This window comes from Pteropus medius, unplaced genomic scaffold, assembly GCF_902729225.1.
Source record: "Pteropus medius unplaced genomic scaffold, Ma_sr-lr_union100, whole genome shotgun sequence".
Lineage (NCBI taxonomy): Eukaryota > Metazoa > Chordata > Mammalia > Chiroptera > Pteropodidae > Pteropus > Pteropus medius.
This window is the reverse complement of record NW_024340699.1, coordinates 9122459-9142089: the sequence shown is the minus strand read 5'-3', so window position 1 is coordinate 9142089 and position 19631 is coordinate 9122459. Positions and strand designations below refer to the sequence as shown.

The window sequence follows — 19631 nt, the reverse complement described above, 5'->3', positions numbered from 1 at the left end:
TAGAGGGAACAAGTAGCTCTTTCAAATAGTAAAACACACCTGAGCTGCCTGCCAAGCCCCCTGCGGAAAGAAGGGGGGACTACTTCCGTTAAGGCTCCGAGGGAAACCGTCCTCAGAACCAAGGGAAACCACTTCCCTTGGGGCAGATCATCGGCCTCTTGCCAAAGACTCCATCAGCACATTACTCCAGCCCCAGAAACGTGCAAAGGATCCACACTGCTCCAGTGAACGTCACTTTCTCCTCCCTCAAACCCATGAAGGCTTTTCATTGCCCTCAGGTGAAGTCCAAACTCCCTGGCCGTGTCATCTAGTTCCCCTCTGACCTTTCTCCAGACTCACCTCTGTTCTTAGCCTTGTCCCAAGTGCTTTCTACCCTCCAGGGCCTCCAAAGAACCTGCTCTCTCTTATTTCCATATTCAGAGGTCTTTGTCACTGGTCATTCCTAAAGTAATTTCCCCTCCCCGACTGCCCCATTTGTTCCCAGCCCCCATACCCTCCCTTGGCTAAGTTCTACTTGGTGTCCAAGCTCACACTAGATGCTCTGCTCCTCGAAGAGCCTCCCTTACTCATGGCGCCTCACACTCAGACCACCACAAAAACGTGTCAGGGGTGCATGCCACTCCCTCCCATGGGTTCCAACAGCACGTGCTTCCTCGAGGTGGGTGCTTATCACACTGCATTTAAATTAACCCTTTTCCTTCCTCACTACCCTGTAAGCTCTGGGGGAGTGTCTCAACTCACTGCTGTATCCCCAGGACCCATCCCAGTTCCTGCAAATGAAGGGTACTCGGAAAGGATCTGAGGAAAGCATACGTGAACAGGAAGAGGGCTCTCCATTCTATAAAACACTCAGCATCCCACTGGGAACCTCAGTTCCCAAATGGCCCCACAGAACCTCAGTAACATGCCGCCTCTAGAGCAGCTGAGACTCAGCATTTCTTACTTTTCTCAACTCAGGTCAAGGCCTTCCTCTCCAGAGAGCTACTTTACCTGACTTAACCACGAACAAGCTAAGAGCATGAGCTCTGGAGTACAAGTCCCTAGGCTCAGACCCCATTGTCCTACTCACTGCTGTGGGAGCTTAGCAAAGTCACTCAACTTCTCTGTGCCTCAGCATGCTAAAATGGGGCTCACTGGGTAGCTGTGAGGAATGGCATTCACAGCCTTTAAAAGAGGGCCTGGTCTGTAGTAGGTGCTCAGTGATGTTAGTTATTATCACACCTCTCTCCTCCACAGAGTGGTCTCACTGGCAGCTCATCAGCTCCACTTGTGGGAGCTAATACACGCCTGGACTAAACTATCATTACGCTTCCGAACTTTGCCTCATCTTTTAATGTGTTTGCCCTGGAGGATGGCATAATCCCTGTAGGTCCAGATGCGGTCGAAATTGTATCATGGCCCCTGTAGTAATTCTGCATAGAGAGCTGGAGAACCAAATGGTTTGACTGATTGGGCATCTGGATGGTCTCTCTTCTGAAGAGTGGCACCTTAGATAGGATGGCACACACTACTCATGTTCCAAATGTGAAGGGAGAGGACATCACTGTCCCAAAGCCACATGCTCTTGCAAGTCGGCCACCACACAGAAGGGGGTGCCTTCCTTAGCAAAAGGTAGAAGCAAATGTGGTGGTCACATCATAGCCCATGGCCGAAAGAATCCAGAAAACCCCTCCACGTGGCCCTGGCCAAACCTAGTTGAAGCCATTAGTCTAGTGACTCAAAATGTTGCTTTCCAAGACAGATCAACTTAAATTATCTTCCTTTCTACATCTTTTCCTCCTCACCACCACTCTGACTAGTACTCAATCTATTACGAAGTTTACCGAAAATACTTTTTTAATTTATCCAATTCACACCATCTTCGCTATTACCATCTAGTCCAGTGCCATCATTTCATACCTGAATGGACTGTAAAAGCCACCTTGCTGCTCACCTTTCTTCAACGTTTGTCTCTGTCCAACTCATTTCTTTCAGGATAACCAGAAAAATCATTTCAAAACACAAACGCATGCGTGTGTATGTGTGTGACATACTCACAGCGACACACAGACACACACAGACACATACACACACACACACACACATGCACACCACTTAACACCCTCAAAGTCATCCTGTTGTTTTCAGAATCAGCCAGGAGACTTACCATGGCCCTCAGGACCGACATCATGGCTCCAGTCCATCTCCTCCGAGCCAGCCTCGGCCCGCGCCCTGGGCTCCAGCCACAGTGGCCCTTACTTAGCTATCATATAAGTCAGGCACCTTCTTGCCTCTAGGCCAGGATGCACAGAACTTAAGTTGGACTTCCTCAGAAAGTACTTTCCTTACCCCGGTGTAAACTCAGTCTCCCTATTATTCTCTCATAGACCCCATTTTTTCTTACAACACTTAGCTCATTTTATAATTACATATTTATTCATGCATTTATCTGTTTCATATTGACCTTTCCTACTCATAGCTAACTTCCAAGTTGAGTAGGACCATGACTGGTATACCAGTTGTACCCCAGGGTGACCCACAGTGATAGGTGTATGGTGAACTCCTAATCAATTATTTCCTTGTTTTTGTTTATCAGTTTACTTACATTCAATTCCACAATAGGTTTCACGTATATCTTGGTAACAGAAGAAAATAATTTTCAATTTTTTCACTACCAAGAGCACTTTTGTGGTTCTCCCTGTTCCCACTTCGAGTACTGAAATACGGTGGGTAACAAACTCCACATACTAAGTCATAATTAACTTATTTTACCACCTTATTCATCAAAGGCATGTATGACTGCTAATCAAAGCCTCTAATTAGTACCAGTGGACCAAAGAGACACATTCCCAACATAATTACAGCCCAAACAGAGAAACTTAACACTTAAGTTTGCTTCATAAATGTAGTTTACCTAGGCTTCCAGATGTTGAAAGTAGCTCCAGAAGATCTATTTGGCCTAAAAAGTCCTTTGTGCCCTGCCTCCTGCCAGCCACTCTTTTCCAGACACTTGCCACTTGTCCCTGCCCCAACACAACAACCACGTTCAAGTGGAAGGAACGACCTTCATTTCCTTGTCTGGACTAAACACATGGCTGAGTCTGCTGCTTCCTTCTTCATCACCTGCTTGAACTCTCACGCATTCTGAAAAGCATGGCTTAGGTGTCCCCTCCACCAGGAAGCATCTCCTGACCACAGCGACATGTTAGGCTCCTCGAAGATAGACTTCCATGGTACCCTGACCTTGCTTAGAGCTTGCCCCTTCCCATCCTGCCTATAACAAGCCCATCTCATCCTTTAGACTTGAGAACTTGAAGGTACTCCTGATGCCCAGCACAGTGTTCAGTATCTGGTGGATGATTAATAGAAGTCTACTGAAAGGGAGAAAGGAGAGGAGGGAGGCACGGAGGGGGAAAAGAAGAGAAAAGAGAGTTTGGGGTTTCCAGTGTTAGGAAAAAAGGATGTTTTATGAGAATCCCATGAACTTACAGAAGAATGATATAATTGAATATCAATACCAATTAGTATATGATTAGGGCAGAGATGACTTATTGCATTAATTAGGGCTGTAAGAGTCCAAATATTTTTTTCTGGGAAACCTGAGACAAAGAAAGTAAGGAAGAAAAACTCTGAAATTAAAAAGAAGCACAACATAAACACCAGGAGATCCACCTGTTAGGCAGTCTTCATGAGTGGGGAGGAACACCACGGCCCTCATCTATGACAGCAATATCTTCCCCGAACAAAACGTGGTATGCGGAGAGGTCCACTTCCAGGACACTAACATCAAATGAAAGCAATCCAAAGCCCAGCGCCTTCCATGCCTGCTGCAAACCCGAGGCTCCAAGTGGCTGTACGCAGCTCGGGACAGAAACTCATACTCTCCATTACTGATCTTTCGGCCCTGCATTTCTTGGATACACTTGAGGAGGCGAGACTGAAATGCCAAGGCTCATTTCTGATACATGCAGGGGCTGTGCTCATTGATTTTGGTGCCGATGTGGAATCATATTTCTAGGTGGCAGGCAAGCTCTCCCTCCATGTCTCATTACAGCTGCCTCCGTAGGGAGAAAGCCATGAGTACTGGCTCCCGTTCACAGACGGTGAAAGACAAGGCTCAAGGCAGGGTGCCAGGCACTCTCGGGATCGAGAGCCCTGGCTCTGCCTAATGAGCCATACTGTCTGAGCATCCCTGAGGCAAGGGGAGGTGGCGGTTCAATTTGGTTTAGTTCAGTTTAGTAGTCACTCTGTCATCATCCTCATTGCCAACATTTATTGAGCTCTTATTAAATGCCTGGCACTATGTCTCATTATCTCTTTTAATCCACGCATCATCAACCATTCGAGATAATCCCTTTTACTTGCTATTTTGCATTTTATATAGTAGGAAACCAAGGCTCAGAGAATATACACCATTCACCAAGACCAGATTTAAACCCAGATCTATCTGAATTTACAGCCTGAATTATTAACACCTGGGTGCTACTGCCGAAACCACCATTCTACCTCCTTTTGTTCCTCCCCTTTAGCCTCTGAGGTTGCTGAAGCTTTCCATCTGCTCATCTCAATTGCTGCTTCCTATAATTACAGAGATCAATGAACTATGGCCTCAATTTTGCCCACAAGCTGTCTGTATAAATAAGATTTATTGGAATGGCACCATGTGCATTCATTTATGTATTACCTACGGGTGTTTCCATGTGACAATGGTGGAGTTAAACAGTTGTAACAGACCACATGGCCTCCAAAGTTGTAAATATTTACCCTCTGACCCTCAGGGGAAATAGTTTGCCAACTCTTGATACAGTAGATAAGGCAACCACTGTGCTAGAGTTTAACTTTTATTATTTCATTTAACTTATGCTATAATTGTGTGTGTGTGTGTGTTAGACGGTACTCTTGTCAATCCCATTTTACAAATAAGGAAACTAAGTCTCAAAGGGCTCAGAGCTAGTAAATGATAAAACCAGAATTCAAACCCAGGCAGTCAGGCTCTAGAGCCCATGTTCTTAACCATATGCTACAGCTGTCTGCTATAGGGCAGGCTCTCCACAGACACTGGTCATATGATGCTGAGCTAAATATGGCCCTGCCCAAAGGAGCCCTGGTGAGGAAAAGGATGATGGCAGCCAAGTAGATGAGCGCCTGGATGGAGGGAAGCTGGTGGGGCTGTGGGATCCTGGGGCTGCACACTTTCTTGTGCTGATGGCAACTGGGACACACAGAGGACGTTGATGGCAGGTGACACGGTCACTTCTGATGAGGGGACTGTTTCCCCAAATCTGCAGACAATTGCTTGGCTAAATGATTTCCTAATAGTTTTTATCTTGAATAATAATTTAAAGTGGTTTGGTTGCTCTAAGCAGCCTGCCCCTTGATTTCTACGTCAGCAGCTTTGCAGGGAACTGTTTTTGCTAGAGTTGTTCATCCACATTTCGGGGAGAAAAGCTGGTCTCTTCTAGTGGCAGTCTGCTTCTACGTTACATAGACTTGGAGACCATGAAAATGGCCTGGGATGCAAGGGTCAGCTCTGTGCTCCTTGACGGTGCAATGAGCCTTCCTACATGGCCCTGAAAGGTGGCCATCTAGACAAACATTTGCATGGACAGGGAGCTCACGACTTCACGGGCCAGTTCACCACATTGCTGGATCACTTGTTTGGGACTCAGTCTGCCTCCTGAGGCATTCGTCACGGAACAGCGCCACATCCCCTCGAGGCAGTAGTGAGGTCTTTGGGAACATCACTTTCTCCTCGACCATTTCCCTTTCTTGGGTTAAAGAGCTCACATTCCTTCAACCATTTTTATTGTGATACTTTCCAAATGTTATCAGTATTCTTGTTTCTCTTGGACTTTAGATCTGATATTTTAGATTTGCTAACACATGCAAAATGAATATTCTTACGATAAGTTTTCTCAGAGCTAAAGGCTCTAGTGATGAAATTATATATTTCCCAGCACTAAGTAATGGTAATGACATGTCTCATCGGGATTCCCTTTTATGCCAGGGTTGACTAGGAAGCTCATGCCATAGTTTATGTTTGGGTTTTCTCCTCTTTCCTAACTTTATTTTTTGCCTCCTATTTTCCATCTGTTACTGTCGCCTTTCGTACTATGCTATCTTCTTTTCATTGTAAACTATCTCATATACCTACTTTTATTTTATCATTCAATTCCTACACCCACCCTGTGCAGTAGCTAGGAGACGAGTGATAAATACTCATGTTTGACAGATGAGAATTTGAACGGCATGACTGGTGAGTAATAGAAGTCTCTGTTGGTTCTCACACTTCGATAATAATAATGATGATGATGATGCCAATAGCAATAATACTAGTAATGATAATAGGAGCCAAGATTTACTAAGTGCCTCTGTCCTCACAGGTACTTTTCTGAGTTTTATAAAGTGTCACTTCATTTAAATCTCACAGGCAACTTATGAAGTAATATTATTAGCCACATATTACAGACGGGGAAACCAAAGCACAAAAAGGTTAAATAATTAAACCTACTTCATAGATTCAAAAAATGGCAGAGCCAGCTAGAAACGCAGGCAGTCCATCTTCAAAATATATGCCCTTGACTGCCGTGCTATACTACTGAAAGCCACTCTGCATGACATTTAAGGGGTCCTGGTATTGGAGATGAAGAGAGCCATTCGCAACTCTGGACCCGTAAGGTTCTGGAGTTCATCTTAGGAAATACTGATGTGGGCTTTGGGGAGCTGCTGATCATTGCACCCCCCACCGGCAGCAGTAGTTTCTGGATCCCTCATCATCTGCTTGCAGATGGGGGCTCCTCCCAATCCTGTGCCCTGTCCAGCGAGCCAGGCTCAAACATGGGACCGGAGTACAGTCATCGGCCCAGCAGGGACCATGGAGGGCGGCCAGGGCCTGGCTTGTGACCATGTCATTTGTATAAAGGTCCATGTTTAGGCGAGACAAGAGCGGGGCCGGGAGGGAATCAAAGGACAATGTTCATGCCAGAAAACAGGAAAGAAGAAAGGAAGCCAAGAGGTCTGCTGGCTGATCTTTACCTATTACATGCCAGATACTTCGTGATGTAAGCTCAATATTCTCATTCTAAAATGAGGAAGCCGAACTCACAGAGATTAGGTGACTTGTTCTAGGTCACTCAGCAACTATAGGTGTGAACGTAAGAATAACTTTTTGTAGGAAAAAAGCCCCCACCAAATAATTATAAGTATTTCACCGCAGGAGAAAGAATGCCTCCTCTTCTCCCAGAGGCTGCGGTCAGAGTGGAGATATGGAGAGAGGCAGGACGCCCAGTGGCTGGAGTCTGGGGAATGCATGGGGCCCTGCGAGAGCTCTGTGAATGCAAGCCGGCTCTCAGCAGGAGAGGATAAATGAATGCCATTGCCTCTCTCCAGGCTAGGGACAGGGAAGAAGGATCAGCTATGAGCAAAGGCCCTCCAGATGCCCAAGAATAGGGTCCGACCAGCTACTGAGCTTTCTCCATCTCCTGTGTTGTAGGGTGAGAAGAAGCTGGGGCTAGGTGCCGGCCGGGCTGCTGCTGGAGATTTGCCACAGCCTATCTCTGTGTGACCTGGGGCCCAATGCATAGTGGTAATCATGGTAAAAATAAGAACAGCGGCAGCCATTGTTTACTGAGCACCTACTGTGTGTCGCACCATTTGCTTATCTCAGAAATGATGGGTGGGCTCATTAACAGCACTGGAGTCCCATGCTTTTGCAAACTGCTGGCAGCCAGTGAGTTCTCGGTTCATCTGTGACCATCAACTCCCCCCACCCCCAACCCTTTCCTTCTCCTTGTGAAAATTCTGCAGTGTAGGCAGGGATCCAGAAGTGGGAAAGCCTTCATTGCAGGTGCTTGCCAATGCGCTGCAGTACCAGGGTGGATGGAGCACTGCAGAGTCCCGGGCTTGACAACTGCCCCTGGTGGGTGTGCGATGTGTGTCTGGGTCGGGGGTGGGGGTCCTCAGAGAGCCCTTGCTCTCGGATGCTTCTGCTGGCCCTCACCCACCTCTGATGGGCCTGGAGGAAATCCAGTGCCCCAATCTTCCTGAAAGCTCCTAACAAAAATTTGAGGTTCTTTTGGCTCTGCCTGACCACACTCATTTTGGGCAAATGTTCCCCTCCCTTCTACAGTTTCCTTATCTGTAAAATGGGAGTGATCATCCCTAGTCTTGGCATAACTTGTTGTGAGGACAAAATCGGCTAGTAAGTCTGAGCACGCTTTGAAAATGTGAGCACTGCTATTAAAGAGCAAAGGATCTCTGGAGTCATTCTTACTTTTAGTATAAGTATTAGTATTTTAATCAATCAAATATATCTGATTGGTTTCCACAAGAGCATAGATCCCTTCAGAGTGGACAGACTTTTCTAATTTTATTTGTAACAGCTGTAGACAATCATCGACCACCAAGTATAAACTCGGACTAATTAAGAGAGAAACAGAGTTCCCAGGTGCTGCAAAACCAAAGAAGGTTGTGCCAAGATGGGAGAAGAGGTCCCTGCCTCCTTCCACTGCAACTGAATCCCTCCCTTATATTGAAACAGGAAGTGTCAACATCTTGTTATTGAAAAAGGACCTAGAAGTGGCCTGAGCCAATTCCATCTTCCTATAAATGAATCTGTTCACAGCAATGCAAATCATTGGCTGTCGAGCTTCCTGTTGGCTTTTCTGGACTTGAGCTGATGCAGAAAGGGAGCGAGGCCATTACTGAGTGCTGTGCCCCTCACTTGAATCGGACACACAGTTACTTATTCCTCTCATGACAGATCCAAAAGACTCTTCAGTATGTCTGGGCAGGCAGCTCCCCAAGTGTCTGACCCCACGAAGAGAAAATCAAATTCTTTAAAGTCAAAAGAGCATAACCTAAAAACTGGTAAGAAAATGTCCCTGGTGAAATAGAAATGCAGTGTGAGGTATCAGAAAAACCGTCTGGAAAGAATTCAAAGTGCTGAGTAAAATATAGAGCTCTATCAGGCCACTGCTGTTTCTTCTGTGAGAAGAAGCTGGACAGACTGGCTAGTGATTGTGTCTGACAGCAGAAAACCTTTACCCTGGAGACAGCAGGCTGGACGTGACCTTTCAGAAGCATCGGCAGGAGCACCCAGTGCCTCTAGCTGGGGAACACGTGGGCCCAGAGAACGGTCCCCTAAGGTTTGTAAGAGAGGCAATTCTAAGAGATACTGAGTTCCTACCCTTGACACTGTACAGCTAAAGGAATGAATCACTGACCCAGAAGCACTTACAAAAAACACAGGGGAGAAGAAGAAGGCAAGAGAAGGACGGGAAGGGAAGAAAAGAAAGGAAGAGGGCGATGAGGAGGGGAGGGAGCAGTGTGACAGTCGGGGCGAGAGAGTTGGCAGGGCGGAGGTGGGAAGCGAAAGCAGGAGGAGGAGACCAGGAGCAAGCAGAAAAGGAGGAGAAGGTGAGGAGGGAGAAGAGCGAAATGAAAACAGAAGAAAGGGAACGAAGGAGGAAGGCTTCAGCTGGATTCGTGACATTTTTTCTCTGAATTTAGGCTGTGGGTTCATAGTATTTATATGTGCAATATACTCCCCTCTAGCCTGGTTTTCATGCCTGAAACATTTTATAAGTTTTTAATAAAGGAAGAGGAGGAGGAGGAGGAGGCAGAGGAAGATGGTAATCCCATATTCCCTGGTTTCTTGGATAAATACAATGAGAGAGCTGAAGAGGTAGAATGAAAATAGTGTTGGTGGCCTGTCCAGCCATGTGAGAGGCCACCTGGGAGCAGGGAGCTGGTCTTCTCCACTAGGTCTGGATCTAAAGGAGGCTTGTGAACCTGAACCAGATGGAAGCCACGGTCCTTCCGCCGTCTTAACTGCTGCACTGGAGAACAGAGGCCCTAGCTCTGGCATCCAGTTCCACTCTGCCTTCAACTCAGTGGGTCACCTGAATAGTTCAACAAGCGCTCTCTGAGCTGCTATGTGGGGTCCATGCTGGGGGCTGAGATACAAGCCAACTTCATATGGGGCTTGCTTGAAGCACTAGGATGCCAGAGTGTGGCTCACAATGACGAGGGGAGCGCTGCATCCCCCACTTTTTCTAGAACAGCTCAGTTTTGTTCTGTCTTAGATATTGGGATTGGTCTTAAGCTTGAATTTGGAAATACAATTCCATTGCTAAAAGAGATTTGAAAACCACTGAATGAGATGCTTCCCAAGGAGTAAAGTTTTAAAGTTCTCTGTTCTATTTCTAAGGTTATAAGATTCCTCAAAGACTCTAAGAATTCATTCACTCATTCTATTAATAAGTGTTTACTGACGATCCTCGATAAATGGGGTCAGAGATAGCCAATCAACAGATAAATAAACTAATAGGTCAAGGCTGCTGCAGAGAGGGACACAGGATGGAGAGGAGGTTGAAGAGGGCCTCCTGGAGAGGACGTCTTGGAGCTGAGGCTTCTTGAGTAGAGAGACCAGCCTTGGAAAGACCTGGAGAAAGAGCGGCCCATACAAAAGAAACAGCCAGCAAGGAGGCTAGATGACGAGAATGAACCTAACAGGTCCAGGGGCAGGGGAACAGGGTCATAGAAAGCAAGGGGAAAAGTAGTATGAGACGACATGGTCAGGGAGGCAGGCAAGGCCAGAGGATGTAGGTTTTTGCGGATTTCGTAAAGAGTTTGGATTTTAATTTCAATTTGGCAGGATCCCTTTGGAGGGTTTTAGAGAGGGGTCTGATTCTGTAACGATCACCGGCTGCTGTGCAGAAGATGGGTGGTAACAGGGGCGAGAATGGAGACCTCTCTTTGGGTGGCGCAAATGAGAGAAGATGGAGACCTGGGTACAGACAGCAGAAACTGTGAGAAAACAGTAAGCATGACATGTTCGAAAATGAGAAAAAGACTTCACGATCACTATGTCTTTCTAGTCTCCAAATACAGAAGTTTTGATCTTAATGTCACCTTTCGACGCCTAATTCTGCCCCCAAGTACGCCTATGCTTAGTAATTCCAGATGGCAAAAGAAAGCCTGTTCCCTTCGGGTTCTTCACCATTTTGGGGGCAGTGTAGGTTCTGACAGAACCCCCAAATTTATCAGCACTCTGTTGTTATTGAGAAAGCTGCTGAGGCAATTTTCAAATTAAAAAGACAAACATAAGCTTAGACCACAAACATTAACTCTTTGATTTCAGATGGGTATGCAGTGATGCCTGCCAACAAATATGACCAAGCAGTTAACTGAATACAAATGGAAGGGAAGGGAAACTCTGATGGGAAGAACCACAAGATCATGGAGTGAGTGATCAGTAGTTATTTTTGAAGTGACTCCCACAAACTCGGCACTGGGCCTCGTACTTTGGAGGATATCAAAGGAGTATATCGCATATCCCTACCCTCTAAGAATGCCCTTCTAGCTAGGAAAACATGACCAATACAAACTATGATTATACATCAGGTTGGCAAAATGGAGGGGAGACATCTGGTGAGCTAAATGGAGTGGGGGCACTTGGGACCTCCACTCGAGCCCTGAGGCTGGCGTCAGGGGGGCTGTGTTCCAGTTCTGCCTCTGTGACTTAGGACAAGCCATCTAATTCTGCTGGGTGTGATTTCTCTTTAAAAGAAAAATAATGCTTCCCAACATTCTTAGGATTACATAGGATTTGAAAATGCTTTGTGAGTTGTAATGTATGGCATAAATAGTAAGGGTTATTATCTGACATTAAGCGCGGAAGGGGAAGGGAGATGGCCATGTCAGCAAATAGAGCCTCCTCTGAAAAACAAAAACCTAATCAAGTGTCCCTTGCTCAAAAACCATGAGCGACTCCCTATTGACTAAAGCAGGGGTTGGCAAACTGTGCCTTGGCCCCCAGGCCAAATCCAGTACATCTCATTTTATAGATTAAATTTTACTGGAATACAGTCACAGCCTTTTGTTGACATATTGTCTATGACTGCTTTATTGCCACATGGCAGACTTGAATAGTTGCAACAGAGACCATATGGCTGACAAAGTTGAAAATATTTACTATCTAGCCCTTTAAAGAAAAAAATTGCTCATGCCTTGAGTAAAGGATAAAGTTTAAATCTCATTTAAAATGTAAAGCCCCCTGGTGCTTGAAGCAGGATTTGAATACAGGAAATGAATCGTATAGCTTGCTCCAAGTCATCCCCAACTCAGCACTTTTTGTACCACTTCCCACGGGCTGATTCCACACGAGGTAGCATTTCGAAGTTCCTTTTTAGTGATACAATAGGGATCAGGTCTTATTCCTTTTTGTAATCTCCACTGTGTTTGTCACAGGGCTCGGGTCATAACAAGTTCTCAGGTTTAACCAAATTAAATCTGAGACATAGATAAATTAGCAAGCGGGATACACTAAAGGGCAGACATAGTTCATTCATCCCAGAGACCTAGTAATGATATATCTTTGAAAGGGAAAGCAAGTTGGAAGCGAATTTACTAGTTTGCTCTTAATTAATTAGTTATACAAACATTTATCCCATGCCAACTATACAACTATTCTATGCCACAGAAGCGAAGGCAAATAAGGTAATCTGGGATGATATTCATTCTTTTGACAAGAATTCACTTAACGCCGGCCCTGAATGAAGCTGTAGATAAGGACCAGGGGTTCGGGGTGGACTGTGACCACTTTCTGCTCTCAGGGAGCTTGCAGTCCAGTTAGGGAGGCACTGTACAGAGAGATAAGCGCAATGCCAAAGTGGGACCCAAAGTCTGAAGGTGGCAGGGAGAGAGGCAGGATTCCTGGAATGCCGTCCTTGGACACTGCCTCTGGAAAACCCACCCACAGTTTACTCTCCAAAGGGAAAGTGGACCCAGGAGCCACTCGTGAGTATCTCACGGTCTCCAGTGGGCTCCATCCAATGAGCTCACATTGATCATGCTGACCATTTTACACAGATTAACTCATTTAATCCTCACAGCGACTCTGTGGTTTTCCAAAGGCCAAGTCACTGTTCCAGGGCAGTAGTCTGAAAGTGAAAGATTCTAGTCCAAGGCAATCATTAGCTAAAGCCGATGCCCTGATCCTTCTAGCTAGAGCCTGAAAACCAGAGAGGAGAAGTGGGAATCTATTCTAGAGAAAGTTCAAAGTGTGTCACCAACAGAGATAGTACTAAATGTTTCTGTACCTACTAAGTGGATGCTGATTTCAGGAGGACCACCCAGTGTGGATCAGGCACGGTTGGAACGTCAACAGTCGGTTAGTGTTCAATACGTCAATAATCAAGGGAAGAGAGAATAAAGTTATTGCAAAGATCAGCAATAACTCCCAGCTGCTGGGCCTGCAATGGGCTGCTGCAACCACCTCTGGGGAGCGATTCTGGATGCTGGCCAGAATATTAATTAAGCCCTAACCACCAAGGCCCAGGGAACTCCCTATCGATTAATGGCAAGCTGGGAGCCTGCGAGACCTGAGGCCTGCAGGTCACCTCGTCAGCCAGGCGTACTCTCCAGAACATGCCTGTGCAAATGTCATGGTGGGCACTGGGGGCAGAAAAACTGGAATATAAGTATGTAAGTTTTTAAAAGTGAAAATTTTTATATTTACTAAGTAAGCTTCCTAGGTTATGTCTAAGACACAAGTTTTCATATTAGCTTAATTGTTTAAATTGTCACTTTCAACTTTTCATTCTTTACATATACAAATATAGATAGTATAAAACCAATAAACATGTGGAAAAATGCCCAGTCTTAAAAAAATTCCATAATAAGAAATATCAGAGACAATTGCTCTCCCATTTTACTGGCAATGATGAAAAACATGAGAAACTGACCAAACGCAGTGATAGAGGCTCTGGTGAAAAGGCCTTCTCATGCAATAATAGTGGGTTGCACAGTCGTAGAACTTTCTGGAAGGAAAAGTGTGGGTACTTTAACCCACTAATTCTTCTTCTAGGAATTTATTGCGAGGAAATATGACAAGAGCTCCAAGGTTCACAAAAGTGTTCCAAGGTTCACCAAAAAATGTTACTTACAGAATTATTAGTAATACCAGATATTTAGAAACAACCTAACTTTCCTGGAATGAAGCATTAATGAACAGTTAAGGAGAGGGAGAAAGTAGAAGACAATTAGGCAAAGAAATCCGCAAAAACAGATATGTGAATATCTAGGCTCCGCAGCAAGAGAGTGAAGAGCATGTATAGTGTAGCTTCAGGCATGTGACTCTACCTCACAAGTCTTAATTGCTCCCTCTGAAATGGGGATCGCATACTAAATGCCATCCTAAGGATTAATGCCCAGGGCTAACGCGGTACTTGGTGATAGTAAGTTTTCAATACTTGCTACTCAATATTTGCTACTATTACAAATTAATTATTATTGACTAAAAATAGGTAGTGAGCTCCCTATCACTGTAGGTATCCAGGCGGGCTCACTTGTTACTTGAAGAGGAGGAGGCAGAGAGGACTTAGTCATGGTATGGATGACGGGAGGGACTACTATACTCTTCCTGACCTAAAAAATTGTGTGCAGTCACTGAAAAAAGAAACTGACTTCAACAGTGAGATTGTTTGAGATTATCGTGCAGAGGGACCAGGGAACCCATCGCCAGCAGGAACATCTCCTCAGAGAGTTATGGGATGATGCAGCTCCCAGAGGCCAGCCTTGCTTTTCATGCAGATGAGGCACGTGTGAGGTGGTTGCCCCAAACTCTGCCCATTCCCTGACCCGAGAGTGGCCCAACCAGCTCTGGAAAAACTGCAGGGAGTGCTCTCCACACACTCTGACCTTCACGACAGGGAAACCACGCTGCAGGCGATGGCGACAGTACGAACAGCGGGGGTGGCAAACGCATGCGATCGCCTGCTATGTGCTGAGCTCTGGGCCGAGAGCTTTGCACACACTGTCTCACTGACTTCTCCCATCAGACCCGTTTGTCTGTCAGTGTCTTCGTTATGTGTCACCACATTTCACAGATGAAAAACCTGAGGCTCAGAGAGGATAAGTATTGTCCAAAACCTTTCAGCCAGTTAAGGGACAAGGGTTTGAACCCAGGTTTAAGGTACACTCACAATGTGAGTGTACTTTCAGGGCCTCGTGACAAGTTGACAACTCATTCACATTATAGACGAATCCTATTCTCTTTCAGGACCTGTCACTCAATGTCCCACCCCACTGGGTTAGTTGGTCCCTCTCAAGGGAGCTGGGAGCAAAGAAAGCTGAAACTGCCATGGACATTATCTAGTAATTCCCGGAGAAAGAATAAGACTGAGAAAAAAAAGGCATACATTTCACCCACAAAATGGGTACCCCAAAAGAGCAGCATGGAGAATGTTTGGGGAGCAAAGCACCCATGCTTATAGAAGTCAGAGGTTTCAACCTTCATGATAAGCTGGGCACCACAGACAGAATGTAGTCTATTTTATCACTTTTGACTTCTTCTAAAATACTTTGGTCAACCTAGACAGGCTTCGAACTTGCTCATCCCAGTATGATCCCTTGGACTTGTGGCAAACAGGTTCACTTTGCCATGTCAAGGCCAGGGGTTAGTCCCCTGCATCTCTCTAGACCTGCGGAGATCTTCAAACTGTTCTCAAATCACTTATGGCACCTGTCTGCACACAGGGCAGATCCCAAGGGGACTAAGTTATAAGCTCATAGCTAAGAACCCAGACTCTGGAATCATAGACACCTGGGTTCACATCTCAGCTCCTCCATTGAGTACGTACCCTCTCTGAGCCTCAGTTTCCTCATCGGTCAATAGGAATCTCGGTATCTCATAGGTCCGTTGTAAGGATCGATGAGATCATGCAATATTGGAAAGGCAGTGGAGTGTAGAGGTTAAGAGCACAGGCTGTGGTGCCAGAATGGTTAAGTTCAGAACCTGACTCTGTCACTAGCTGCGTGTCCTTGGGCAAGTTACTTAACCTTTCCGGGCCTCAGCTTCTTCAACTGACAATAGAGATAATGATAGTACCCACCACGACAGAGTAGGGAATGAATGAGTTCCAGCTTGGAAAGTGCTTAGAACAGCGCCTGGCACATTAGCGAGTACTCAGTAAATGAGAGTTGTTATGATTAATGCCTGTACAGCCCTCAGCACAGTAAAAATAAATGTTCAATAAATGGTAACTGTTTTATTACAAGGTATACTTTCTACAGAGAATTGTATGCACATTTATCTCCTGGAAAGCAATTAAAAATGAAGATGTTAGGGAAAGTCTTGTCCTCAGAGTAAAGTCGTAGCAGAGAGAATTCACCATCCTGTTGCCTTGGCAGGACACCCCAGGAACCCCCACGACCAGGCTCTCCTTCGCTTCCTAAAGACCTTCATTCAGCCATCTACTCTTTCAGCAAATGCTCGTTAAGCACCCACAGGGAGCCCAAACGGGGCTGAGAGCAGCCAAGAGGAGAATAAGTTGGCTCTGGCCCCTGCCTCCCTAGAGCTTACAGGGCAGTGGGAGAAATGCACGCTAAATAAATACACACACACATGCTTATTTAAGGACAGCTGCAATCGGTGTTATGAGGGACGTGACGAGAAGGTAGAACGGGGTCCTGACGTGGTCTGGCACTGGAGTTTACGTGAGGGAGGAGTCATTGGAAAGCTTTCCTGAGGAAGTGACATTTAAGCTGGCACTTCGCAGGTGAATAGGAGCGGGCTAGGTGATGCCTGGAGTAGGAGGAGAAAACGAATCAGTCGGACAGGCATTTAGTTCCGAGGCCCTGAAGCCATGAGATGGCTGGCTTACTAGGGGGACAGAAAGAAGGGCAGTGTGGTGGACTTACTCCCAGACCACCCACTCAGAAGCACCCGGCTGGGAGGCTGGAATTTGGAGAGAAACGCAGGTCCTCGGGAACTGCATTTTCAGCTGTCACTGTTGTCTCTTCCCTTTCAGACTATTCTTGCCTGCCGGCAAAGATGGCCAGGTCTCAGACCCTGAGTCCCAGGGACAAGTGCCAGCCATTCTCAGCTTAGATTCCCAGAGGCTGCACTCATGGATCACTGTGCCCACATGTGAACCACCACAGGGACTCTGCCCTCTGCATGCCTTCAGATGCCTCAGCCTCGTCCTGGCCACGCCTCACTGGGTTTTGTGAGTCTATTTAGGAAGATAAGTTTCCCTCGCTGAAGAAGAGGGGCAGAGCATGAAAGAAAACAATGTCACCGAGGGAGGGACCTGCCATTGACAGAAATGGGGACATTCTCTTAGGGGCATCATGTATTATCAAAGAAGCCAACCCCCAGGTCATTGATTTCTCTGCCGGTTTACGTGCTATGGAAAGAAGACGTGTTTAAGTTTCCTGTAGTTTTTCACACTGGAAATCGATGCTCCGGTAAAGGAAGCCATCTGTTCCAGAAGTAGCAGGTTTCTTTTGGAATTTACGCATCGGGAGTCTGACGCTATCCTCTAAATGGTACTTTTGTTGTCTTTTTGTTCAAGACAGCAAGCGTTTTCCAGGATCAGAACTGCCTGCCAGCCTCCCTTGATAAACAGCTTACCAGCTCTCTTGGTAGATAGGAGGTTTAATAATTAGCCTAACTCATTGTTTATCTAAGTGGCAATTATCACCGCAATGAAATAATATTTTAAGTGCAAGGGAAGCCTTCCAGATAGCTCGCAACTAGAATCTGCAGGCTAGGAATGGCCAACACAGCTTCTCAGACTCAGAGGAAAGGGCCACTCCATCTGGGCTGGCGGACCTCCGAGTCTGAGATGCCATCATCAGATGCTGCTCCAAAGACCTAAGGATATGTGCCCGGGAGAAGTGCAGGGTCCCAATCCTTTCAACTGAGGCTCAATGGCCCAGCAAAATATGAAAGTGCGTCCTGTGCTTCTAAAGCGTAACAGTCTAGAGTCTGTGGAGTTTGTGAAGCAACCACACCACCGCAGGAGCAAATCTCAGCAGGTGCGATTCAAGGAAGATGGGACCAGTAAGACTCCGCCTGGCCTAGCTGAGGCGGATGTCCACACTTCTGAAGACCCGACTGTGATGGGCAAGACTCAAGCATCCCGGCACCATCATCTCCCCACCTACTCGCTCTCCTTCCCCAGGGCCCAGAAGGCAGGGGGCTTTCAAAACATCGGGATCCAAACCTCCCCCAGTCTCAGGAAGCATTTCCCGGTTTTCAAAAGGAAGAGACTCACAACCAGCAAGTCACTGGTGGAAATGCCAACCGCATCCCAAAGTGCCATCCAGGTCAATGGCAACCTCTCTGAACAGGACATTGTGTCTTCTGACCTTGCCTACTTAAGGCTGGCTCAGCATCTTGAAGATGGGCCTCGAAGGGTCCAGGTGTCCCACCCGTTCCTCCCTAGAATGTCCAAGGTGCAGAGCAACGGGCCTGTTAGCATACGCCTGGAAGCAGGGACCTGGAGAGCCTCAGAGAAAGCAACAGCTGCCATTCAGGTCCCGGAGGACATTTACCACAGTCCCACCTGGGCAGCTGCAGAGCCCACTTCCAGCCAAGACAGGTCTGCAGAGATAAGCAACTCCCTCCACCCTCTGGCTGACATGTGTCCAGGAGACGGGGGAAGAGCGCCGCCATCGGATGCAGAAAGCCCCGCCTCCCGTGTAAATGCCACCAGCGGTGCCAACCACATGCCAGGCACGGGGACACTTAACACCGAACTGCTTTTGCCCAAAGACAACTCTGATGACAAAGGCTTTGGCCCACTGTCATCTCGGTCAAAGGAAATGTGTGTTCCCTCAGCTCCACGGACTCACGACTCCCCCTCACCAGGCTCTGGCAGCCAGCCCGCCCACCCAGGAGGGGCTTCAGACTGTTCTTCCTCGAGTAACAGTCACCAGGATCTGCTGGCACCCAAACCTAACAACTCATCAGAATCTGTCCCTGAGTGTAAGGAGCAGACGGCAAAGAACCCCACGCAGTCGGACACCCCGGAGTTTCGAAATTGCCCAGGAAATGATCACCTGCCATCCTTTCTTCCAACGAGAGAGACTAGATTTCAGAGCCACAGGGAGATCAGCGGGATCAATCAAATTCACCTGGCAAGGGGCGAACTCTGCGACCTCCAAGGCCGACTGCAATCGGTGGAAGAATCTCTGCACTCGAATCAAGAGAAAATTAAAGTCCTTTTGAATGTCATTCAAGACTTGGAGAAAGCTCGGGCTCTCACGGAAGGGTAAGGTGATTTTTTTTTTAATATTAAAAACTACTGGATTAAGTCATTTGCCAGAACGGGGCAGAGAGAGAGCATTGGTTTTCATTAGTAAAGTGTCTCCAAAGTGTTTGAGGTTTGGTCGTTTCCCCATCATAGGCAATGGCCTCCCCTCTCTTCCGATTAGGCTCCATTCAGTCCTAAGCTTGGGTGGCTTTCCACGGCTATTCGTCTTTGTTTCCAAATATTAACAGACTGGAGAAAGGGGACATATGAAGTAGCGGGGTGAAAAATGCTTTTTATTAAGATGGGGGCCCAGCTAAAAAATGATGGGGGAAAATGATAGCATGCAGGTACTTCCCACACCCCATCCTTGAAGCAAGTCACAGTATTTGCACAGTATTTTGGTTATCTGTGTGTTTTTCACAAAGGACTCAAGGTGGCCACCAAGCTTACTGGTGACCTTCCCCTCCACTGACCACTTTCATGGCATGGGCCAGTCCATCACTGACCAACTAAGTAGAAACTGAAATGAAATCACAATTCTGCAAAGATAAAATGCTTTCCTGGGTGACTCAGCACCAGTCTGGGGAGGGAAAGGCAGTTATTTAT

The 19631-nt window shown here is 46.6% G+C and overlaps 2 protein-coding genes across 7 annotated transcripts in view; one reads left to right on the top strand and one right to left on the bottom strand.

Annotated features, from left to right (window-relative positions):
• Nucleotides 1-19631, bottom strand: part of DOCK2 (dedicator of cytokinesis 2) — a 366360-nt gene that overhangs the window by 154417 nt on the left and 192312 nt on the right. The window lies entirely within an intron of this gene.
• The window catches only part of INSYN2B (inhibitory synaptic factor family member 2B), a 108616-nt gene that overhangs the window by 71872 nt on the left and 17113 nt on the right, over nucleotides 1-19631 (top strand). For all 6 annotated transcript variants that reach the window (XR_005656050.1, XM_039877621.1, XM_039877614.1 and 3 more), the window contains one exon: nucleotides 16794-19043. Coding sequence is in view for 5 of the 6 variants with exons in the window: in XM_039877621.1 (XP_039733555.1) it covers nucleotides 17698-19043 (1346 nt within the window). In the remaining variant the exon portion in view is untranslated. The remainder of the gene's footprint in view (nucleotides 1-16793; nucleotides 19044-19631) is intronic.